The sequence below is a fragment of the Hoplias malabaricus genome, chromosome 1 (assembly GCF_029633855.1).
Source record: "Hoplias malabaricus isolate fHopMal1 chromosome 1, fHopMal1.hap1, whole genome shotgun sequence".
Classification (NCBI taxonomy): domain Eukaryota; kingdom Metazoa; phylum Chordata; class Actinopteri; order Characiformes; family Erythrinidae; genus Hoplias; species Hoplias malabaricus.
The window spans coordinates 12,978,741-13,004,640 of NC_089800.1; the positions used below are offsets into that span (position 1 = coordinate 12,978,741).

A 25,900-nucleotide genomic window follows, 5' to 3' on the forward strand; every position below is an offset into this window, starting at 1 on the left:
TGTCTCAGGTAGTACAATAGATAGCCTATTAGAAATGTATCTTTGAAATAAATAACTTTAAAATACTCTATGAAGTGTCTCTATAATGTGCATAAAAGAGGCGCATGACTTTCACCCACATTTAGACACCAATTAATACAAGTAGAAGGGAAGAAATACATTAAGCAGTAATACTGCACTATTCACCTCTCTGGGTTTGACCACCATGGGACAGAGATCGTTTTGCCAGCTGTGTGCAGGTGTGTGTGTGTGTGTGTGTGTGTGTGTGTATCCCATCCCAGGGATAGGAGCATACATTATTGGTGGTCCTCACAATTTCTAATGTTTGTTCTGCTAGAGCACACTCTGTGATCCAGTGAAGAGTTTAGAGTTGAACCGCTGCTCCTTCACTTTGAGAGAAGCCAGTTGAAGTGTTTCAAGCATCTCATGAAGAGGCCCCCTGAACACCTCCCACTGAATGTATATCAGGCACACCTGGGCTTCTTTACTTGTCCTGTTGCCACCACATATCTAAAATGGACTGACAAGAAAATAAGTTGCGATGAGATTAAAATGGTCAGAAATGACATTATGGAATGGTAAAAATGCTGAAAACTTTCATTTTGAAATGTCCAGCTGGGGTCACACTGAGTCCTTCTGATGACACATCTCTCTCCTGGCCCCTGCCCTGTCAGCTTTATTTATTTATTTATTTATTTATTTATTTATTTATTTATTTATTTTTGGCCTGGATGTCCAGATGCACAAGCACTGAGGCCCAATCTGTATCTACACAATCAGCACCACGTCTGCTTCAAGACCAGCTCAGCGGTCAGTAACGGACAGCATGGTAAACAGAAGTGGACAGAGATGTGCTGAATTATGCTGAGTTTAGTTAGCTCCGGCACAGAGGCGTGGGAGTGGAACTCCGCTGTTATGAGAGCTGCTCCTGGGCGATGCTTAGCTTCAAATGACTCTCCACTTGTGCTCACTTCATTAAGCATTCATTAGAAAGAGACATGAGAGAGACATTTGAATTGGACTTTTTTGGAGAGTGTCCAGGTTTCTTACGGCCATTAAATCTAAAGGAGTGCTGTGATTGTATCCAGCCTTCCAAAGTTTGCACTTCAGCTCGAAAGACCAGGACTTATTGAAGAGAGAGAGAAAAAATTGGGCTGATTTCTAAACTTCAGTGAGTTCTTAACCCAGCTGTGAAATGGGATTTGACAGTAGGTGAAATGGAAATACCAACAAGGAAAATAGGCATTTTAAAATCCAGTTTTTTACGTCTATTTACAAAAAAAAAAAAAAAAAAAAAAAAAATATTCAGACAAGATAAGTAATGTTTAACCTCATCAACATTATAGTCATTAAATAGTCATACATTCACTACCACACTTCACTGTGGCTGCATGCCATCAAATCCTTACAGTTCCAACACACTGTTAAGCCTTCTCACAGGAGTGTTACAACAGCTATTATTCATTCATACATTCATTATCTGTAAGCGCTTATCCAGTTCAGGGTCGCGGTGGGTCCTGAGCCGACCTGGAATCATTGGGCACAGGCGGGAATACACCCTGGAGGGGGCGCCAGTCCGTCACAGGGCAACACACACACACACACATTCACTCACACACTCACACCTACGGACACTTTTGAGTCACCAATCCACCTACCAACGTGTGTTTTTGGACTGTGGGAGGAAACCGGAGCAACTGGAGGAAACCCACGCGGACACGGGGAGAACACACCAACTCCTCACGGACTACAGCTATTAGTAGATAGTATATTATATATTATAGATAGTATATTAAAGGAACATTAAGTAGTATTTTCACCTTAAAATCTCAGCTGCATATCATGTGATGCTTCACATACCTGTAATAGGGAGAATAGAGCCTAGTTCTGGTCTATATGACCGCAAACCTATATTACAATTAATTTAATATTTTACCTCAATTACGATCAATGAACTAGGGATTTAGAATTTTTTGGGCTGATACCATAACTGATCATTAGCATCTGGAGTAGCCGATACTGATAATAACCAATGATTTTATCTTTTTTTAATTAAAGGAAATCCACATTGAATTAAAGCAAAACAAATTCTTGTTGTCAAAGGACAAGCCTTTTCTTCAGTATTTGTACATTTCTGTACTTTTTAATTTGATCTTTTATGTATATTAGTTGTAGTTAATTTATACTCTTATCAAAGATTTACTGCAGGTTCCACATGAATGGTTTCTAGAGGGGCACTAATTAGTGCAGCACCGGATTTGTTTTGGAGAGCGAGGGATAGAGCAGCATAAAGTGGCTCTGAGGGAGAGAGTGTGTTTGAGCAAGTGTTTGTAATCGTTTATCATTATGATTAAGTAATAAATTCAGACCCTGAATGACCCTATATCTGTTTTCAAGGGCTCCTGCACTGTGGTGTTTGAGGGTATCTTTCTGTCATTTAACCTGCTGTGTGTGTGTGTGTGTGTTTACAGTGTGTGCGTGTAATGAGCGTCGCTCATATTTAAAGTTAGTTTTCACCATGGTGAAATTTAATCCCAGAGACTGTTCTCTGCAGAAACTGTGAAAAACATCCACACAGCAGAGAGTTTGCAGGCGTCAGTGCGTATAAATGCTCAGGCACAAAAAAGGTGGCAAGTTATCTGTGTACTATCGGCTAAAAATCCACATATCGGCAGATAGAATTTTGGTCGAATATATTGTGCATGTTGGTGCAGCAGGTAGTGTCGCAGTCACACAGTTCCAGGGACCTGGAGGTTGTGGGTTCGATTCCCGCTCCGGGTGACTCTCTGTGAGGAGTTGGTGTGTTCTCCCCGTGTCTGTGTGGGTTTTCTCCGGGTGCTCCGGTTTGCTCCCACGGTCCAAAAGGTGGATTGGCGACTCAAAAGGTTTGTGTGTGTGTGAAGGATTTGCGCCCCCTCCAGAAACCCCCCAATGATTCCAGGTAGGCTCTGGACCCACTGTGACCCTGAATAGGATAAGCGCTTACAGATAATGAATGAATGAACGAATATATTGTGCATCACTACAATGAAAGTTTCTTATGTTCTTGTTTTTTTTTTCCCCCCCTCTTCCATGTTGCTTCCATGAGTCTGAATCATGTGACTACATTTTCTGGGGACATTTTTAAAATTGTAAAACTTTTATTTGGTCATATTACTGATCTGATAGTGGCTCATGACGTAATCATTCAAGAATTGATTTAAAATGTGTATTTGTGTGTGTGTGTGTATGAGACAGAGAATTGGCACCTGTTTCAAGTGTGTATTGAGTGTTGTACGTGTGGAAGGGCAACGGCTCTCTATGGTTTGCTGCGTTCTTTTAATTACCTTCCAGGCAGATTTTAATCAATGACATCAATGGCACTGAACTTGTTCATTCACATTTAATTAATCACATTGCTCTCTAATCTCTACTGTACAAGGCCTAGGATTGCTCACGCTATCAGATCTAAGAGAGCAGTGCATCCGTGGGATGTTGTAGAAGGTGTAATGGAAGTGATTCAAATGCATCTAAGTGTAAATATGATATTCTGTATTTTACAGTTTACAGTTTTACAGTTTTTGTGTTTCTTTTTTTTTTTTTTTCTTAATCCCAGGTGTGGTTCCTCATGATTTTTCCGGTCTGTGGTCTGTAGATTAAATGGCAGTGTCATTCCAATTAAAAAACATAAGAAATTTGGACATAACTCACAAAACCCTACTGTCATTAGCCATTCATATTCTATTTGCAAAACATAAACCAGTTATTTATTTTTACCAGACTGCTTTGCAGACTGACCTAGTCGAGCCTTTTATCATTTGACCTGAATGTCATTTTGAAACATAACACATATCTACTGTGTCATTTGCATTCATCTGTTGCAGAGATGAGACCATAGACATTCAGTGCTGGCTGAGACGTGAGGTAACATGATCTGAAATTTTATAATTTTTATGTGCATCCTCTCTTGAATTATTGTTGTAATTAGGCCTGTCGTGATTGTGCAATTATTTGCATTTACCTTGAATACTTTCACTGCAACTCCCTGGTCAGTTCCCTGGTCAAGAATGTTTGGTTTGTAATGCAGTTCATCAAATCTGTCACTTGTTTGTTTTGTCACCACACAGAGCATTTCCTTAAATCCTTGCCAACACATGATGATATTTAGAACTCACCTTTTGTGTTTGCTGATGTAAATTTGATCTGAAGTTATCAGCTGCAAGAGAACAGCTGTGGAAAACCATGCACGACTTGCAGGCTTGTTACAGTGCCTTGCGTATATAAAGTATTCGGCCCCCTTGAACTTTTCAACCTTTTGCCACATTTCAGGCTTCAAACACAAAGATATAAAATTTACATTTTTTGTGAAGAATCAACAAGTGGGACACAATCGTGAAGTGGAATGAAATTTATTGGATGTGTCAAACTTTAACAAATAAAAAAGTGGGGCGTGCAATATTATTCGGCCCCTTTACTTTCAGTGCAGCAAACTCACTCCAGAAGTTCAGTGAGGATCTCTGAATGATCCAATGTTGTCCCAAATGACTGACGATGATAAATAGAATCCACCTGTGTGTTATCAAGTCTCCGTATAAATGCACCTGCTCTGTGATAGTCTCAGGGTTCTGTTCAAAGCGCAGAGAGCATCATGAAGGCCGAGGAACACACCAGGCAGGTCAGAGATACAGTTGTGGAGAAGTTTAAAGCCGTTTTTATATACAAAAAGATTTCCCAAGCTTTAAACATCCCAAGGAGCACTGTCAAACATGGTGGTGGCAGCATCATGGTTTGGGCCTGCTTTTCGTCAGCAGGGACAGGGAAGATGGTCAAAATTGATGGGAAGATGGAGGGGGCCAAATACAGGACCATGCTGGAAGAAAACCTGTTGGAGTCTGCAAGAGACCTGAGACTGGGACGGAGATTTATCTTCCAACAAGACAATGATCCAAAACATAAAGCCAAATCTACAATGGAATGGTTCACAAATCCAGTATCCAGGTGTTGGAATGGCCAAGTCAAAGTCCAGACCTGAATCCAATCGAGAATCTGTGAAGGAGCTGAAGACTGCTGTTCAAACGCTCTTCATCCAACCTCACTAAGCTCGAGCTGTTTTGCAAGGAAGAATGATAGAATTTCAGTCTCTTGATGTGCGAAACTGATAGAGACATACCCCAAGCGACTTGCAGCTGTAATTGCAGCAAAAGGTGGCGCTACAAAGTATTAACGCAAGGGGGGCGAATAATATTGCATGCCCCACTTTTCACAATTGTATCCCACTTGTTGTTGATTCTTCACAAAAAATTAAAATTTTATATCTTTATGTTTGAAGCCTGAAATGTGGCAAAAGGTTGAAAAGTTCAAGGGGGCCAAATACTTTCGCAATGTACTATACTTCCCACGGGTTCTATACTCCCACCAAACTGCTCTGTGTGCCACATAAAACATTGGCCTCTACACTTTTTCCCTGCAGAGTACGTCTAACTACTTTCTACCTTTTTTTTGACAAAAGCTCTGTTTCCTTTATTATGCAAGGTCACATGAAATGTTGCATGAAACAATGGGTAAAATCTGCATTTTTTTAAGCACAAGTCTACAATACTCTGAACTGTCCACCTCCTATGAATGACCACCTCCCCATTACTGAAGTATTGGTGATGGTTGTGTGGCAAATGCTTTGTAGCCAGTTGTAGTTGGTCAAAGCTTGCCTGGTCTTGTTATTCTGGACGAACTTTGCGGCAGTGCACAGTTAGATTTGAATGATGCGCCCAGTGATTCCAGGTAGGCTCAGGACCCACTGTGACCTTGAATTGAATAAGTTAAATTGAATAAGGTTACAGACAATGAATTAATTAATTAATTTCTGCTTGCAATTCTACTAAAATAAGCAGTTGCCACTTAATGGAGCGCTTAATTTCATTCCTGTTATTTAAATATGCAAATGATTTTCTTTGGCCCATGGAGCAAATAATAATATTTATATGGTGAATTTTAGTAAGCAACACATAAAATGTGCTCTTGGTTTTTCTAACAAAACTTGGACAGTGATTTTATGTTTATTGGATCTGAAATATAAATGATTCTGCTAATAATATGTATTGGAAGTTGGCACTTTGAGAGAGAGAGAGAGAGAGAGAGAGAGAGAGAGAGAGAGAGAGGGAGAGACCCAAGAGGATTACTGATGTCACCATCTAACAAGCTACAGGGTGGACCAAAAATTCAGGTGTGTGTAACAGAGTGAAAAGGGGGTTGGCTCAGTGTTTAAAAACTCCAGCAGCACTGCTGTTTCTAATATTGTGGCCACAGAGTGAAGGTAGTCGTTTCTATGAAAGCTGCTGGGCTTCTGTGCAGCTTTCTTCAGTGTTTCTTTTTCCTTATATAACCAGCCACAGCGTAGTCCCTATGGTTATTGAAATGCTGGTGGAACTGCATGTGACATGAATAGACAGCTCGCTATCCCATCATGCCTTGGGGTTGAAGCTAAGGGACAGCGGTGTGTGTGTGAAGTGTGTTCCTAGAGTGTGTTCTGATTTATTCCTCCACTGCTGCTCTGTTGCCTTTGACAGCCACGTTTGAAGATGTTGATATGAAAATCTAACACGAGCGCTGATAGCACCACGTCTTTTACAAGTGGCTGAGAGACACTCACGCTAATAGAGCAGAAAGAGAGCATGTTGTGCTGCAGATCTATCCTCTGTGGAAGTGTAATCTGTAAATTTGAGTCTGCAGGTGTTTGTTTTTGTACATTTTCTGGGCAAAATGTCCTGATTCACAGTGTGTATGTTTTTATGTATATATCATTTTTTTACTTGTCTATTTTGTTCAGCAAAAGCCTCTTAAGAGGCCACATATTCTTTCAGACCCATATATATTGGCAACAGTTTTGGTGGTCTACCAGGAATTACAGGAGTCACAGGTTTTCAGCATGTTTTACCCATATGTAAATGATTTCTTCTGGACTTTGTCCTGGGGCTTCTCTTAGGGTAATTCATTTAACTGCACTGTAATATATACTGAAATCAATGGAGAGGGGGAGTTTTCCTACCTTCCCATTAAAGTTACATAGTGTAGTTTCTGCAGAGAGGCACTCTCTCTCACTCTCTCTCTCTCTCTCTCTCCCTCCTTTCTCCCTATTACAACTCAGTAAAGTATTAAAACCTATTTTAAAGCTGTAATTTAAATGTAAAAATATTACATAGTGTGCCTTTAATAAACCAGTGTATTTTTCTTATACCTATTTAATTAACATCCACACATCCTGAAAATTAAAATGTATTACCGTTTTCAGACTACATTAATGTAGTCAGGTTGTTATTGGCTGTGGGGGTTCATTGAAGAGCAGCGTGAAAGTGGGGTAAGAAAGTATGCAGAGCAACTGATTGACTACAGTCTGTTATTGTAGAACTACAAAGTCCTCCTCAGTGGAGCTGAGAGAATGGACTGTGAGTGTAGAAACAAGGAGGTGGTCATAATGTTGTGACTAATCAGTGTATACATTCCGTATATGTGCATAACCCCATGTCATGACACTATAAAAAAAAAAAACCTGTGTGTGTTCCCTGGCATATTTGCTCTGCATCACAGTCCAGAAATGAAACATATCTTCTCCTTGCTCTGGCTTTTTTATTCTCCATCGATCCGCACACATTACCCAGCTACCCAATCACCAACTATAAATAGCATGGCGCAAATGGCCACAGGAGACAGGACACGTCCCCTGTAACCTTCTGGAAGATTCTTCAGCTTCTTCCCCCCTCTTCTGTCCCAGTCTCTAAATAGCTTTTTACAACCTGTGCATCTCTCTTTCTCTCTCTCGCTCTCCAAAATAGTTCGCTCAGATTTTATTTCTCACCCCAATCAATTATTGTTTATTTGCAGAATCTTTTATCTTTGGCTCCATATTTTTCTTTCTTCCTCCCATATCTTTCTCTCTTTCTCTTTTACCCCCTCTCTGTTTCTCCTCCATCTCTCACTGCTCTATTCTTGCTTCTTTGTGTCTCTTTCCCCCCTCTCTCTCTCTCTCTCTCTCTCTCTCTCTCTCTCTCTCTCTCTGTATCTGTTTGCTGAAGGTCACTTTGTGTCCACTGAGAATCTGCAGCGTTGATGCTCCATCTATGCTGAAGGTGCCCTTTTCCAGGCTTGTGTGTGTGTAATGCCAGCATATGTAGAAATAGACACCACTGTTCATACTCATAAATGCAGATGAACTGTTTTCAGAACTTGTATTCAGATGCTCATTTTTTGCACTGTAATCCCTCATTGTGTGTGTGTGTGTGTGTGTGTGTGTGTGAGTGAGAGAGAGAGAGAGAGAGAGAGAGAGAGAGAGAGAGAGAGAGAGCTATTTTAGATCTGTGAATCTAGGGCTTTATGATTTAGTTTGAAGCTAGAAAGTTCTCTGACCCCCACCCCATACTCTCATTATCACATGCATATGAGAATAAAGTCACAATTCTCAATGCCAACCATCTGTCAGAGGGATATATAGCCACCCCCACCCTTCAACATTGGAACCTGTAAACTCCCTAATAAGAACTATTAGATACATAGATGCTAGTTAACACAACAACACTGGGCAATTAATGTTCTCATGTAGAGCTGTTGAGATGTCAAATGGCAGTGTACTTGGCGGCAGTAGACCGGGAGGAAGCTTGTGCTAGTCTTCACACTCCCAGTTTGGTGGCACTACATGTTAGTTACATGGCACTAGAACAAGTTAGTTCTAGCTAACTTGAGGTACAGGCTGTGAAACCTGGGTAAAAACAAAATGAAGTGAACTTCAGATTTCAGTCTCATGATGAGATGAAGCTGCTTCTGTTTCTGTGCCACAGACTGCATGACCTTTAACTCACTGAGGGAACTGAGAGAGACGGAGAGCTGTTCATGTTTCATCTGTGTACAGTCCATTTCAGAAACCTAGTGGCCTTGAAGTATCATTACACTAGGTGGGCATGAATATGTTTTTTCTGATTAAAGAGAACGTCTATGATTGTGGGGAAACACAGTTCTCTCTGGTTTGTTTATGTTCAGAAGCTCAGCGCCTTTTTAAGGTGGAACAGAATGCTTGAGAAAAAAAATTTGTTTTTACGTTGCTGAATTCTAAATTGTTTGTAAGTTTTTACTAACTGTTTGAATTACCACAGAAATGTATTTGTAACTTGAGTTGTTTAGATTTGTAGCACATTCTGTAATGCAGTTAGCCATCTCCCGAATTTGGAGACATTTCCACCTTAAGTGATCTGAAACAACAAAAAATAAATGAATATTACTTATATAACCTTAAATATTTTAAGGTAGGAAAAAAAAAACATACATGAACAAGAAAGGTGGCGCTTGTGCACACACACACACAAACACAAACACAAACAAACAGACACACGAAGGGCACTGACAAGCCACAAACAGCTTGTGTGAAGGAAAGAATGTACACTGGTGATCTTCTGTCATTGTGATATTTCTGCAGGACTTCTCACCTCTCTGTGTTTAGCCACTGTGGTACAGAGGTCATCTTGCCGTGTGTGTGTGTGTGTGTGTGTGTGTGTGTGTGTGTGTGTGAGAGAGAGAGAGAGAGAGAGAGAGAGAGAGATATGAGTGTGCAGGTAAGTGTGGGGGTTTCTGTGCCTTTGGCTTTTCAACCAGATGTTTGTGGACACTGTCATGTGTTGTTTGTCTCCAAGTGCCCTGCTTTATTTATGTACACATGCCTGTGTGTGTATTTGGAAAATTTTGTGTTTGTGTGTGTGTGGCCTGTGGTGGAGTATACATATATATATCTTGAATTATGTTTAAATTCAGAGCCCATCTGTTATATATACAGTGAAATATGGGACATATGACCCCATGCAATATATGTATATATGTGTATATTAATGAGAAAGAGAGAGAGACCCATCATGTGTATGTAAGCCCCCTGTCCTCGCAGCTGCTGTTTCCAAGTGCAGCGCCTGTGGGTCGAGAAAGTGAGAGATAAAAGGCTGAGGAGCGAGGGTGAAAAGACAGCAGGGAGAAGGTGGGATAAACTGGGCCTGAGGTGGGGAACATCACTTCAGATATTATGCTTTAATTACAGTAATGGTGCTGTAGGCAGTCCTTTATTAATCTCCCTTTCCTGTTCTCTTGCTCATTTAAGACCCACCAACCAAACAATAACAGATTAAACTAAAGACAATCTTTACCACAGAAGAAATCTTTAGATTCTTAAAATTACAAATCACTCAGTGTCACAGAGGCAAAGCTGCAAATAATGCCTCTAGTGGAGCATTTTGTTAAGAGAGAGTGAGTGAGAAGCCAGTTTTATGGGGTACATCACATTTTATAAAGCTGTCAAGCTGTTCTTTAGAGTGACCACTTATGCCTCTTTAAGGAAATGATATTTAATGAAGGAACCATTTTTGATACAATGTGTATGAGAATGTAAAAGTCAGTCAATCAAAGATTTGAAGTATTTTATTTAGCTTCTGTAACCACTTCATCCTGATCAGGACTGAGTCCAGAGCCTAGATGGAATCATCAGGTGTAAGGCAGGAACACACCCTGGGTGGGGCACCAGTCCAGCACCACACACCCAGCAAGTCACTCTCATACTCACAACTCTCTCACACAGTCACATCTATGGAAAGTTAAACACAGCCAATCCACCCACCAGGTGCCTGGAGGACACCTACACAGAGTTTGAGCCAAAGTGCTTCACACTACCTGCTTCAGTATCATTTTTATTATAAATATGATGTGTTTTATTGCTTTCAGAATACAAACTATAGGAGTGAATAAAAAATATACAGAAAATATGCACCATATACAAACAATGCAATGAAAAATATGTAATGTGAAGTGTGTATATCAAATAATTGTTTAGATGCTTATAGAAACATTTTTTTTTATCATCTGCTTTATATTATTAATGTTTCATGACAAATATATATTTTTTACATTAGCATTTATTAAATGTACCAGTGCATTTGCTCGTCTTTCTAAGTGGCTGTGAAATGACAGCAAGGGTATTTAGAATATTTATTGACAGGGATAAGTAAAGGACTGTAATTATCAGAAACTGAGTTGTCCGTTTAATGATTATAAATTAATTTTTTTTCTGTTCATATATTAATTAAAAAATAATAAATACTAACTTCCGTATCTTAAAGGTTTTATGAATGTAGTAATTTAGTGATAAAACAGTGCTGTTACTGCTTTTATTTATATATGGTCATTAAATTACTACATTCATGTAAACTGTGGATCAAGCTGTGCCACAAGAGCAGAGATGGTTGTTTTTGGTGACAATATATATCAAGATAAAATATTATATTCATTCATTCATTATCTGTAAGCACTTATCTTCTTCAGGGTCGCTGTGGGTCCAGAGCCTACCTGGAATCATTGTGCGCAAGGCGGGAACACACCCTGGAGGGGGCGCCAGTCCTTCACAGGGCAACACTCACACTCACACCTGCGGACACTTTTGAGTCACCAATCCACCTACAAACGTGTTTTTGGACTGTTGGAGGAAACCGGAGCACCCGGAGGAAACCCACGTGGACACAGGGAGAACACACCAAACTCCTCACAGACAGTCACCCGGAGCGGGCCTCAAACCCACAACCTCCAGGTCTGGAGCTGTGTGACTGCGATACTACCTGCTACGCCACCGTGCTGCCTAGAAATATATTATTATAAATTATTTTAGTCAGATATTGGTTCATATCCAATAAATGGGCCATTTAAATGACCCACTAATATGAATATTAATAGAAAAATGTAGCATTATTTCAGATAACCAGAATGTGTGGTGTGGTATTCATTGCTGCACAACTCAATAATGTGGGGCTTTTTTAACTTGTAGTTTTGACATATTCATTGTGCCATTAGCTTCATGTGCAGCTGTTCCAGAGCTTTACAATTCCTGGACATAATGTAGTTCTACATTCTGCAGTATGTGTACACTAAACATATTCTGAATATATTAAAATATGTATGCAACGAGTCTGTTTATGAGATCAGGTTGAAAAGTTGAAAATCATTTTTGTTTGTGTTGTTCTGGAAATGAGAATTGTTTCTCAATAGACTACTTAAACGTAATGGTCATTTTCTAGATTGATGGCATCCAGGTCGTTTAGTAGCACTTGATTTCATTCCACACAGAAAAGACTTTCAGGTCTTTTTTTCAGTGAGAATCTGATAGCAGCCCTCAGCCAATAGTAAGTCCCACGCTGTGTGTTTCTCTGGCATCTGACAGCAAAACAGCACTTTATTTGATCTGTAGTTCAGGGTCTTTCCTCTGCTCCTCCATTCATTTTACCCAAGAGAGAAAATGCTCGATTCATTAAAGCCTCCGAAAGTCAATTATGCTAATGGACGTTTGCCAGAGAGCCTCGGGGTGAGTGGACCTTGGCAAAAAGGCTGCAGATGAAGATTTTTAAACCTCTCCTGCCTTCGTTGTAATCTTGTTTATAGAGAATGGGTGTGCTTTGTTGTGGATCACAGACATCCCCCCAACTCCTCCCAGTGATACTGGGTAGGGGATAGGCATAGGGGACATGGCCAGCCTCCCAGTGGCAGCATGGGATGCTGGGGTCGGGGATAAGAATGGTGATATTTGCACATCACAAAAATAAACTAACATAATTAAGTATTATCTACTTTTTTGAAGAATGCATCCTGTTCTCATATAACATCCCATTATCTTTTTTTTCCTGTCAGTGCTACCATGTGCTTGTATTTACGCTACAACCCTACCTGGGATTGCATTGCGAGTATGAATTAAGTCTTTCACTGAGGTTCAAGTTTAGTGCTTTGATCACTGTAACTGTAACAACAATGATATGTTTACAAGAGCAGCCCGCCTCTTTTTTCACATACAATGAGAAGTATGAGACAGAGAGGGGGTGGGGTAGGTGAAATTTAACCTAAGCACTGATGTAGGACTGGAGCAGGGAAATCTGTCAAATGGCACACTTTTAACTTTTATGTGCTAATAGTATTTACATTAATTTGCAAGTGTTTATTATTGATATGTTATTTATTTATTCATAAGCGCGATTGTGTTTTCTCACGTTCACTGAGCCTGGAGCTGCTCCTTTCACACTGACAACTGCCAGAATATAAGGAGCATTGTGTGGTAATAAGTATAATTTATCACTGACTTAATAATCAATGGCATAAACATTTTTAAATATTATTCTTGGATCACTATGAATGATTTAATTGACTACAATGAACTGTTTTGCAACTGTTATACAGCCAATATGCATGTGGGCCAACAAACAGGCCTTTAGGATTGAATGGGTTTAGAATAATTGGCACCACTGCTAATGATGAACAAGACAAACTGTCATTGTAATTTATCACCTTGATCTTGCTCTGAGAATGTGGAAGGAAATTGAGGAAGGGAAAATCCATAGTCTGAGAATGCATTTGTAACAATTATTAGCACCCTTCTATTGTCTGGCTTTATTTATATAAGGGGCACTAGTTATGGTATGGTCCAATATGGTCATCCCAGTAAAAGCTCATTGAAGTAGATTGAGCTGAAAGTGGGAAAGCACATTAGTGATGATGTATTGCAGTTTTCTAAGGGTGGTGTGTGCTTGAGTGCGTGTGCGCCTGCGTGTGCTCTCATGTATCTACGCAAGCCGTGCTTTTGTTAGCCTATAAATTAAAGAGCCTTCTTTCAATATGTAGGGCACTGAGGACTTCTGGTCTCCAATGGGAACATTAGAAAAGCCCTCAGTCATAAAGATGATTTATGGCAGCTACTAAAAGCCTTACTCTTAATCGGCTTTGGCTGCTGGTGGGGTTATGGCGAGGAATACATCACGTAGGACGTGCGTAAGCAACCTACAGGAGAGTACAAGAAGCGTGTTGAGAAATAGACATTACCATTCAGCCAGAAAATCAACAGTGAAGCACTAAAGCTGAAGCCTGAATTTATTACATCACTACCTGCCCCCGGCCAGCCCTGTGTTTACCCGTGTACAGCAGGGGTCAAAGGTCAGCAGTTGTTTCTGTACCACTCTCACAGGAAAGCTTCGGAAAGCCCTGCTCCCGCCTGGAGATACCAGCGCAGGTTTTGTGCCGAGGACATTTTTTATTCCATTTCTTTTACACTGTCAGATGAAAGTGCTTTAGAAAGCATCTTTTTAAAAACTTTCTCTCATTTAGACCCAGTTTTTCTCTTTCTTTTTTTTCCAGACTACAATGAAATTCTGCCCCCCTTCTTTTTTTTTTAAATAAGCTCAGGTCAGAGAAAAGATGAAACCTTAGTAGGAAATAAGGAAAGAGGGAGAGAATGAGACATCATTAGCTTGTTTTCTGTCTGTTCCCTCTCTCGTTTCCGCTACCCTATCCAACCTCCTTCCATGAATGTCATCTTTCCTAGCAACTGTTGTTAGGTTGGACAAGCTCTGCAGAATCCCATTCAACCTAATGAGCAGCATACTACTGAAGTGCTGTCAAAGTACTTAAACATGGTGTGTGTGTGTGTGAGAGAGAGAGAGAAGGGAGGCAGAGTTAGAAAAGATTCAGTGTGGTGTTTTGTTTTCTGGAAACTTTAACTCACTAAAGTCAGCTGGAACACTCCAGCATTTTAAACAGGAAACTCAACTTTATGCAACAACTCAGAATAATTGCCATATTCTTCTTAAATTATGAAAATTAAGCTGTATTAGTACATTGCAAGACATCACATATACATATAAAATGTACAGGAACATGGTCCCAGCTTCTGTGTTTTGTTATATAATGCAGCCCTATTAAGAGTGAATATTTACAGTTGAATCCACACCTGTCATAAAACTTTAGTTTATTTTTATTAGACTTTTTCTTTGTCTAACATTCTCTCTCTCTCTCTCTCTCTCTCTCTCACTTTCTCTGAAAGTAAACAAAAACAGACACTGATGTTTTGTGTGAAGCTTAAGATGATGTAAGAAAGATGATGATGTAATCCAGAGGAAAATGAGTGCTGAGGGGTTGTGTGTGGGACAGGAGTGAGGGGAAGCTGCAGGACATGTTTACTGAGGTTTAGATCTGTCATTCTTTTGAAAATAATGCGAGTCATGGGGATAGAGAGTGAATGGATGGAAGCTTCAGTGCAAATTAACCTCATAGTTGACAGCCATCTGTCTGTCTGTGTCCTCTGTCTATCTGACTCTGATTTTGTCTGTGTCTCTCTCATTCACTAGATCTTCCAGACAGGTTTGTGCAGTCAGATTGTGCATTGAAAAATGACTTTGAATCAAATCCATTGTTATTTTAATGGTTTAACAAGTTATGTGTTTCTTTCTCTTGTGTGTGTGTGTGTGTGTGTGTGTAGATTCCTGAGAACCCAGTCATTGGAATGGTACTACAATAACGTAAAGAGCCGCTTTAAGAGGTTTGGCAGTGCTAAAGTTCTCAAAACCCTCTACAGGAAACATATCATCGAGAGAGGGGCTCTGTCAGAATTACCAGGTACACACACACACACACACACACACACACACACGAGAAAGAAAAACATAATTTGCATCTGCATATTTTTTGTATAAACACTCTCGCCCCCACTCTGGCACCATGCTGACACCCCCAAGCAAGTCACAACCCCTGTTATGAGAAGCCCACACTTGGCTTGCTCTGCATTGTCCCGTGTCATTGCATGCTTTTCTCTGGAGACTGACAATGAGTGCACTTTAAAGTGGTGATTTCTCTTTTTATTAGTGGTGATTACACACTTAGGCTTACACTGTAAACTTTATTTTTTAATTTCATTATATTTTTGACCAAGTTTTACACATTTATAGCTGATATTACGTTATTGTAAATCACAATAAGATAAGACAAATACAACTGGGACTGCTGGACTTACAACTCCACTTTTAAAAGGTTTGTTTGCTAAACATTTTATAGTGAAAAAATAATTGAAATATACCATTGGCAAAAGATTCGTAAATGTTACCCAATTATATTGTGGTAACGCTGTGTGTGGGATGAGCTGAGGAGCTTATGGGGAACTGCCAGAATACTCTGTGACCCCTCTTTTTCTAAGTTTGGGGTTAATTACAGGGTGTTGTGTTGGACTTTTTTGACATGTGTTCGTGTTTGTGGTTGTTTCCGCTGGTGGAGTGCCTTGTGAAGACACTAAATAAAGGTTACTTGTCGCAGTAATAGCTTTCATTTCCCTGCCGTTGATTTCACTATATTACTTTCTTGCATGCATTTGCATATTTATATTACCTATTTTTTTTTTAATACTTTTGCAGTTAACATAGCTTTATGAGATGAACATTCCAAAATTAACTTCTTAAAAGTTGGTTAAACTCTACACAAAATGTGAATGTAAATTTGTACCTCCATTTTTTTTTTAGTAAATTCTACACACATTTTTTTTCAATGCGCAGCATAAACATACAGCAAATGAATTGTGTTTCTAAAAGCACATCTGATGTCACTTTAGTTAATCCCCTGCAAATATTAGCAGATTGACTGATGCAGGCAGACTGTCAATAATCCTAAGGGAGGCGTGTGTGAGTTTGTTAAGTGTTTGTGTTTGTTTATTTATATACACTTAGTGATGACTCCATCACTGTTCCTTCATCTGCCAAATAACAGTTTGCTTACCATGTACTACATATATGTTAATGTTAATACAACATTGCAATATATTATCACAATACCAGAGACATGATGTAATCAAATATGCCACTGTCAGGTATTGCAGTCTTCACTGTAAAATAAAACCTTCAGCCAACTTCAACATTTTAAGAATAAGATCCAAGTGATTAATATTCAGTTTTCACTGACATACTGAGTTGGGTCTCATATCAGTGTGGTGTGAGTTGAAGTGGAGTCTCGTATCGAGTTTCAAGAAAGTGTATATGTCATAGTCTATGAGTCAGAGGAATGTGTGTACAAGTCTCGATCCACTGGGATGTGAGTCTGATTCCAGTGTCTAGTCATTGGGATGTGAGTATGAGTCTTGAGTCATGCAGATATGAGCGCTAGTCTTGAGTAACTGGCATTTAAGTACAATTTGAGTCATCAGGATTTGAGTATGACTCTGAGAGTCTTGACTAAGTCTTGATTTAATGTAATGCGCGTCAAGTTTCAAGTTAGTCGGTTGTCATTCTAAGTCAAGTCTCGAGTCACTGAGATTAAAGACTAATTTGAATTTCAAGTCATCAGGATTTGAGTATGAGGCTTGAATGAAGGGAATGTGAATCTGAGTCTAGTCTCAAGACACTGGGCCAGCCTCAAGTCAACAGGAGATGAATTCAAGTCAAATCTCAAGTCGGAATGTAAGAATGGGTCCTGAGTCGATGTGACGCAAGTCCAATTAAGTGTTAATTTTCTCGGATGCAAGTGTCATGTCACTGGAATATGAATCAGCCTCTAATCACTGTAATCATCTCTGATTCACCATGCTATTAGATTTGGAGTCTTAAGTCATACACTTCAGAGGCTTAGTCAAGTGATACGCCATAGTGATGTTGAGTCAAGTCTCTGATCTTTGGTCACTGTATTCCTCTGTTATGCAGTATACTGTTCACCACCACTGATAGATGCTTGGGTGTCACCAGTAAGGGACAAGTCTTCTCATTGCCAACTTTTGGACCAGGAAAACATTGCTTGTTTCTAGCATTTTATTTTATTAATGGCTGTGAATGAAAATAATAAGAATTATTATATATATTAAATATATATTGTTTAATTAAAATTTTGACTATTTATTTTCTCTCTCTCTCTCTCTCTCTCTGGAGGAAATAGATAGGATTAGCTGCTGCAGGCTTTCATTTCAGATGAGCAGCACAGATAATACAGCATGAGTCACTGAGCCACCATGCCAGGCCATGGAATGTGTGTGTTTTCACTGAAGTAGGTGTGTCCATATGTAAAAGTGTGTTGCACACAAAATAAATCATTGAGGAGCTTCTCCTACTCTGAGAGGGGTGACCGTAATTCATACCATGCTCATGTGTGGTTGAGTGCTTGTAAATTTCAAGACAGAACAAAAAAATGTAGTTGGGACCCTGTCCCATCCCAGGCAGAACTACCATGTTATACCACAGTCTGTGCTTGGGCAGGACTCCACACTGGCTTAGTCTATTTTCATAATTACAAATTGTCACCCAAGGATTTTAACATTATGATATAAATAAATGCCTTTTGAAAGAAATAAAATACTAAATCTTTAAAAACAAAAACACTTAGTCCTGTCACATTTGTTCAACGTACAATCAATTTTTTCTCAAATGATTCTTCCATATGGAAGACGACAATGTCAGAAGCTGTAATGTTAAGGTAAAAATATTGTCTAGTGTTTCTTTAAAAATCTTCACTGCAAAATGGACAACCTGCTTTATGGAGCAAATTGTCGTTGTTTGTGCCTTCTCCTATAAACTTACTCTTACAATGATGATATATTGGTTCATTAAGGGATTACAAGGACATGTGCTTTTTTTCTTTTTTTTTTTTGAGTTGCATTTAATAACGATAAATGGTTATTTTAATAATAATTGTGTCTTACAGTGGTAAAATAACTTTAAATTCACTTGAAGTGAAGTAATTCACTTTAGGGCAGTATTTTATCCCTACTTCTTGATGACAGGTCTACTGTGTATTCTGAGAGTGTTTGGCTGTGCTTGTACACATTCACATGCTCCTTGGTGTATTGCCAGGTTGGATTTGACAGCATGTGTCCGGTGGCAGTTTCTACATTTGCTAGAATAACCTCTTAGACCTGCATCTGTTTAAAATCCTAGACTGGAACCTCTTCAGCAAGCAGTTTAAAGGTGTTTTAGCTCTGCAGCATTGGAGCTGTTTGAATAAGAACCGCAGAGTCTGGAAATGAACAATAGGCATATTCTCCCTATGCTGTGTTTTGAAAATGTATTGAAATTTTTTATGGAAAAAATGCAACTATATTCCTAATGTAGAGAGACTAAACTTTCAGTTGTTATGGGAACATTGGTGTACAGTGTCACTGTAGCCATGTCCTCACTAAGCTAAATCTGTATTGATGAACACTGGGAGATGAAGGAATCAGCATTTATAGGTTCTGGAAAATCAGTACTGCAGCACTGGAGCCCTCTGCATAAAAACAACACAATCAGGAATTGTACAATAGGCATATTTTCAGTGCTGTGTATATAGCAGGCTCAGCGCTAAGCCCTAAGCTGGTCTTGCGCTAATTTAGCTTTTCCTAATGGAGCGGCCTCCATTAAATAGAATTCTCCAGTTAACCCAGTGAGTCTGTAGCCTGACCTTGTTGCTCGTATGTGTCCTAAGGTGCTCCAGGGGTAGTGACTCACTTATACTTTGAGACTGTGTGTGTGTGTGTGTGTGTGTGTGTGTGTGTGTGTGTGTGTGTATTGCAAGTCAGCTGAGCTTACACAGTGAAAGCCACATAAAATCTAAGTGGAGACTAAATTCAACTTAATAATGTATAGCTCACTTGAACTTACACTGTGATATCTGCAATCTGAATTTAAATAATTAATGACTTAAATGTAAATTACTGTATAATATGGGTGAGATTGTTTTGTTTTGACTAACTAGTGAAGTTATGAAATGCGTTGTAATTTTGATTATCTTGTGTAAAATTCGTAACAAGTAAATAACCGCTTTAATTTTTGAGTCCATACATGAATGTTGTGAATGGTGTGTGTGTGTGTGTGTTTGTGTGTGGAGGCACATCCAGGTCATTCAGCTGCCCTGTCACACAAGGAGTACAGGCAACACTTGTCATTTTCAATTTGTCTCTAACACTCTTACACGTTTACACTGACTACGTGCTGTTCTGCAATCAGGACAAATTTGAAGTGTGTGTCTACTAGTAGTTCCAAACCATTTTTATGTTTTGTCTCTGACTAAGTCAGCATTCTTGTTATAGTATAGAACTACTCCAAAATTATTTGGAATAAAATCTTTAGACATTCACTTCCACTGAAAGATAATGTTTTTTCTTCTCCTGTAAAGTTGCTGTTTTGAAGATACTTGTATTTCTTTGGACAGTGGCTATGCTTAACTCTAAGGATGCTGAGATCCTGGTGCATGCTTTAATTACAGCGACGTTAGACCACTGTGATTCTCTAATATCCCTTTAATACCTACACAGTAATTCAGAAGTATTGCAGACTTTAAAGTGGAGGAGCTGCATGTTTGAACACAGCCACCCACATTAATCCTGAACATTACCCAGACTTTAATCCTCGTAGCACACTAGCACACATTTCAGTTCCTGCTGTGAGAACGCGTATGATGCCGAACATCTCCCAGTGTTGTACGTGTGAATGGACCACTCCAGGACATCTCCAGACCCAATACTCCAGATTTCCTCTAGAGATTATCCAGAATCTGTGTGAATGAGGCAAAAATCTTCATTCTCTTAGGTACATACATAATTCTGCAGCCATTCTCAGTATTCACTGGGAAGTCAGCCCATATCACCCCATCCTTCATCATTTACATTGGCCTTCACTACAAAATCCTGTGGTTAACCTTTAAAGCCTTGCATGGCCTTGCACTCACTTATCCCTATCAGGGTTTGTGAAAGGCGCTATATAATTGTAGCCTATTATTACTATTATCATTATTATTATTATTAAACAGAGAGCATTTCAGATATTAAAGAAAAATATAGTGTATGTATGTGAAAAGTTGGGATGTGAAATATGATTATTATGATTGTTCTTATCATGATAAATTACCCTTCCAAGAATATTGTTGAAAACAGAAATAACTCAGCAGCTGTTTAATCTGTTTAATCAGATTTTGAGTAGCACAGCTGGTGTAGAACATAAAAAAAAATTTTTTTACTCAAGTTTACTCCAAAAGTAATGCTCCTAAACTTGTACTGAATAAAGAAACATAGTCCTGCAGTGCTGCACCAACACAGCCACGCCCCTGCTAGGCTTAAACAGTGTGGGTGAGCTCAGGAAATGGACAAGCTTTACAGGTCCTGGAATAAAACCATTGGAGAAGCTACACTGGAGAAGGACTGTCAGGATTGTTATTCTGGATAAATTTAGAGAATTAAAAAGTGGATCAAAACCATCTGACAGTGTGAATGGTTAGGAAGTTGTTCATGGGTATTGATTTAAATTATATGTAGCTTGTAAAGAATATATTGTGTACATTCGACAGCTGTAGCACAGTTTTAGTTTTGAAGTGCACATGTCACGTTAATGATTCTATTATTGATAGTCTGTGTTAATTATACAAGGTTCAACTGGGCACTGTCCTCGAATAGTGTATTAAGTGCCACCTAGTGGATTTACCGGTCACTAACCCTAAGTGTGTACATCTGTTTGACAGTGTGTGTATCTGCATGACTCACATGTTTCTGTGTGTGTGTGTGTGTGCGTGTGCGTGTGTGAATATTAAACTGATTCACTAAACCAGTTCATCTGAATTCTGTTGATGATCCCAGAGACAGCTTTTAGGCATGTTGTCAAAGCAACAGTCTCTGTGACGCAGCCAAGCTGTTTAAAAATGAATCAATTTGAAGAAGGCATTTCCATAGCTGAGCATCATTTAATCTGTAATCCTCCATCTCCATTTCATTTACGATGTAGCAGGTGTTAGAAATTGGTCCAAGCTGACCAAGGCTTCCAGGTTCGATCTACTCTGTTACCCTCAGCCCTCCGTCCTCTGTAGCCGGACCAATCCAGGGAATTCCAGAGACATGACACCGGGTTAGTGAATCAAGAGAGTTCCACGTTATTGAAGAAAGTACAGAGTATATATATGTGTCCTATAGCTACAATCTAAATCTACAGGATGACAGGGAAAGGGTGGGGGTATGCTATTCGTGCAATCAAGTCTCATTCAGAGCTCTGAGAACAGATTCCAGCACTGACTGAATCTGCCTGATTGGAGTGTGGCTATTTTAGGGAAAGTTTCATGGCTGGAAAACATCAGCTACATGACATCAAGCAAGTGTCGAAAATCCTTCCAGTACAGCAATTTGCTGGAGTGAAAAGTCTGTCATATTTGATGTGTTCAGTTGGCACTTGGCAGACGTGCTTATCCAGATCAGCATACAATTTAAATAATGTTACAAATAAAGGATAATGTAGTGTTAAATGTCTTGCCCAGAAACGTTTATTGGTTTAGTGTGTTTTTCCAGCCTTATATTCTATATGTAAAAAAACGTTGTTACACATTACACCACTCAAAGCAATATTCCTACCACTTTTCATAAAATTTTGACATAATTGAACATACATTAAGAGAAATTGGGTGGTCTGTCCTGTATTAATGGGTTATTTGTCTACTAATTCAACTAAACATGGATCTTTGGAAATATATTCAGAAAATTTCTGAAATTTGTTTAAAGTAAAACTTGAATGTGCCATGTACCAGGCGCGATGCTGAATCCACAACAGTGAAGTGAAGTGTGGGCATGCACTTCTGCAGTCTCTGAAATGATTTCCTCTGGGTGCTCAGGCTTCCTCTCACAGTCCAAAAATATATGTAGGTAAATAATACTGGCACTGGTTGGAAGGTGAGGTAACCATGTGCCAACCCAGTAGAAGAGGGCAGTGCAAAATGTAGAAATGCCAGATTTGTAATTGTTCTACCTATCTGGATTAGTGATGATTACCAGAAACCATATTTTTTGTGTATACTCTCATCTGTTTGTATGTGTCTATGGCCCGAGCCCTCTGAGAGTTGATGGGAGGGGCTGACTAAAGTCTGCCTGCTGGCCATGTCCAGTCTACCTGGTGAGGTAATGAGCTGGGAAAGAAGCAATAACTTCAACCTGGAAAATGGAGCCCAGAGCCAAGTACCAAGCCTTATGAACTGAAGGGTGGCTGAGGCCACAAACCTCTTTTCACTCTATCAGTCTGGTCCCTGGGTTATGTTTCTGCATCATTGTAATGTGAAACGTATGGTGAAGGGTACACTGATGGATAAAGCAGGTGGAAAGTTGAGAGGATGTGCAGAGACAAAGTAAGAAAGAGAGGCTTAAATATTTTTGTTTTGTTTGCTGTCTAAAAGGCCATTCAGATTGAGTTTAAAATGATTCAATAAATGGTAAGAAAGCCAACCTTCTCCTGACTCCTGTCCTCAGTCCCTGGCTGGCAAGGTCATTAATATGCCCCTGTAATGCAGCCGTGAAGCTTAGTCCTCTAAGACATGTTTGATACATCTCCCAGCTGGACGTCATGTAATTGGCCCTCTCTCAGTTGAAAACATTGTTTTCTCTGGATGAGTGCACTGAAGCCTTCATTTAAATGGCTGTGTCAAGCCTGGAGTCAATCTATTCCTTTCAAACCAGGGTGCTCCATCTCTAGTGAAGAATTTGGCTCAGTCTGTGTCCGTGTCTACAGCATCCAGAAAAATGGTTTGGACTTGCATTCAGTCTTGCTGATTGGATACTGTCTGCAACTAGAGCAACTTTTTTGTAGACATCTGTCTTCTCACTGTGGAAGGCTTCCAAACTTGGCAGCTGTGTCCAGAGTTAGAGCTGTCAACAATCTGTGCAGATGGTGTATTCTATCAGTAGTTAAAATATGTTTTCCAGTCTGAATGGCCATTAAGTGGATTTTTTCTTGTTTGGCATCATAAAAAGCATATATTTAATCTTACAACTGCACAGGCACCTCAGCAACTCTATATAATAGCAGTTATGGGTAATATAATTTTATATGGGATACTAAGGCCCCATCCACATTTATCTGGATATTTTTAAAAACTACAAAAATATTGTTTTAGGTCATTGAAAATGCTCTCGCATGCCTGTATTTGGCTGAAATTGAGATGGCTCCTCATGGTGACCATGCTGGTGGTCTAGCAGGTCTTGCATGGTTTTTAGGAGGCCCAATTTTCTTCTGAAATTTTTTAAACTCCAGATTCATTTACCACTTTCCAATTGGAAATTTTCTTTATCAATTTTAGAAGCACAGGAGAAAGGCAAGCAAGGCAGCTGAGGTATGTTTGGATACCTGCTTATGTAATTGTGAGCGTTTCTTTCCACTTTACTCAACACTGAACACTTTCTGGCCAGATTGGTGATGACATAGGCTCTATTATCCCTACTGCAGGTCAGTGAAGCATCACATATTAAATTGAGGCTAAGGAAGAAATATTACGTAGGGGTTAAGAGTGTTCTACCAGCCAAAGTATCCAGTAAGGATTGAGACCAGAAGGCTACAGCATGTTCAGCACAAATGGGCTACAGTCTCTAATGGACACTAGCAAGAAGTGGCCAGTGCCTGTGATTTACCTGTAAATATAATGGAAACTAAGAAATGAACATTCTGCCTAGACATCTGCGTTATACTGCATTCTGTGTTAGAGTCCATCTGTGGTCAGAACGCATTCTGTCTAGACAGCTGTGTTCTGTCTGTTGGCTGGGAGCGGAGGACTTAGACGGCCAGTGCGGCAGTCTCGCTATCTGCTCTCTATGTTGTCATGGTGATAGTGAATGAGTGCTCTCTCGGGGTTGGCAGGGGAAGTGGAGAGGTGACTGTGCGGTCAGATGCACCTCTCGGAGGCTGTGTTTGCCTTCATAGTCCTGGCTCATATCCAGTGTCTGCCTTAAGAGAGGTGTAAGCTATTGGAGATGAAAGGTTTTGTTTTATTGTTGTCCACTGTGTCACATTCTCTCCTCTTTTAGCTGCTTCAACTCACACGCCCATTTCTTTCTTCTTGTTTACTGTGGCTGTGTTCATCCATGTGTATGCAAGCGTGTGTTTCGCTGTGGAACATCGATTCCACACGTCCTCCTTTTACACCCTGAAACTGAGTTCATGTCTAAATATGGGTCACTGCTCTGTAAACCAATGAGCCAAAACATTATGACCACCTGCCAAATATGCTATTGGTGGAGGGAGAGCGATGCTCTGGGGAACCTTGGGTCCAGGCATAGCGGACACTGGTGTGCTCCAGACAAGGTTCTTCGTGGCAGTGGGTTTGGGGTGGTTTATGTGTGGGCAGATGGGTTGGTTGATTGTATTGTAAGGGTTGGGATGAGTGTGTGGGTGGTTGAGTGTGGATGTGTGTTTTGAGCAGTGTGTGTACATTTTCCATTTTATCTTTTTTTCACCTTCTGTTTTCCTTTTCTGAATTTTGTATTTTCTTAAAAAAAAGATCTTTTGACCCATCCATCCTTCCATACTGTCATCAATCCTTCCATCTCATCTGCATTCATTCATCAGCCATCCATCCATGCATCTACATATCTGTATATTTAACAACACGTTTTACCATCTTTTGACCCATCTGTCCATCTATCCATCAATGCATCTGTCCATTAATTCATATGTCCCTTTTTTTCATCCATTTACATAAAAAAATTTAATAATGTATGGTTCAGTAAGATGTGTTATAACAGGGAAAACCCAAAAGCTTCTTTATTGCTTTATTCATGCCTTTATCCATCACTCTATTTCCTCAGAACACCCTTCCAAAAGTGATAGCAGGATGGTTCAATTAAACAGAAGAAAGGTATAAGATGGAAAAAAAAATGGATAGTCCGATACGTCCACTTACATTATGTGTGTGCTGCAGTGCAAATTGCTCACCTCTGGCATGCTTTCATCTCAACCCTCTGTCTTTTTTTTTTTTTTTTTTAATATAGCAACTTATATTCACATAAATTCTCTCTCTCTCTCACACACACAGCTATATATACACACTGTTCTCTCTCTCTGCAGAGGTCAGTGCTCCTGAGGGCAGTAATGATAATGATGGCAGTGTGTGTGGCAGTGACTCTCCATTCCACAAGCACAGTGAAGGTGAGTTCAACACACTTACCTCATATGAGTCTCTTCCACTCTCCCCATCTCTCTCTTGCACTCTCTCTTTGTGTGAGTGTGTGTGTAAACCATGCTTAACTGGGTTGGGCTGATTCTCTGAGCCCAGGTCAAGCTGTGATAATAAACTGTAACTAACCGCCAACTTACACACAAGCAAATACAGAAAGAATAGCTATGGTTGCCATTAGGAC

At 39.7% G+C, this 25,900-nt stretch overlaps 1 protein-coding gene across 1 annotated transcript in view; it reads left to right on the forward strand.

Moving 5' to 3' along the window:
* Positions 1-25,900, forward strand: part of myripb (myosin VIIA and Rab interacting protein b) — a 129,611-nt gene that overhangs the window by 84,015 nt on the left and 19,696 nt on the right. The window contains exons 4-5 of the mRNA XM_066646796.1: positions 15,281-15,417; positions 25,608-25,688. Of these exons, the coding sequence (XP_066502893.1) occupies positions 15,281-15,417; positions 25,608-25,688 (218 nt within the window). The remainder of the gene's footprint in view (positions 1-15,280; positions 15,418-25,607; positions 25,689-25,900) is intronic.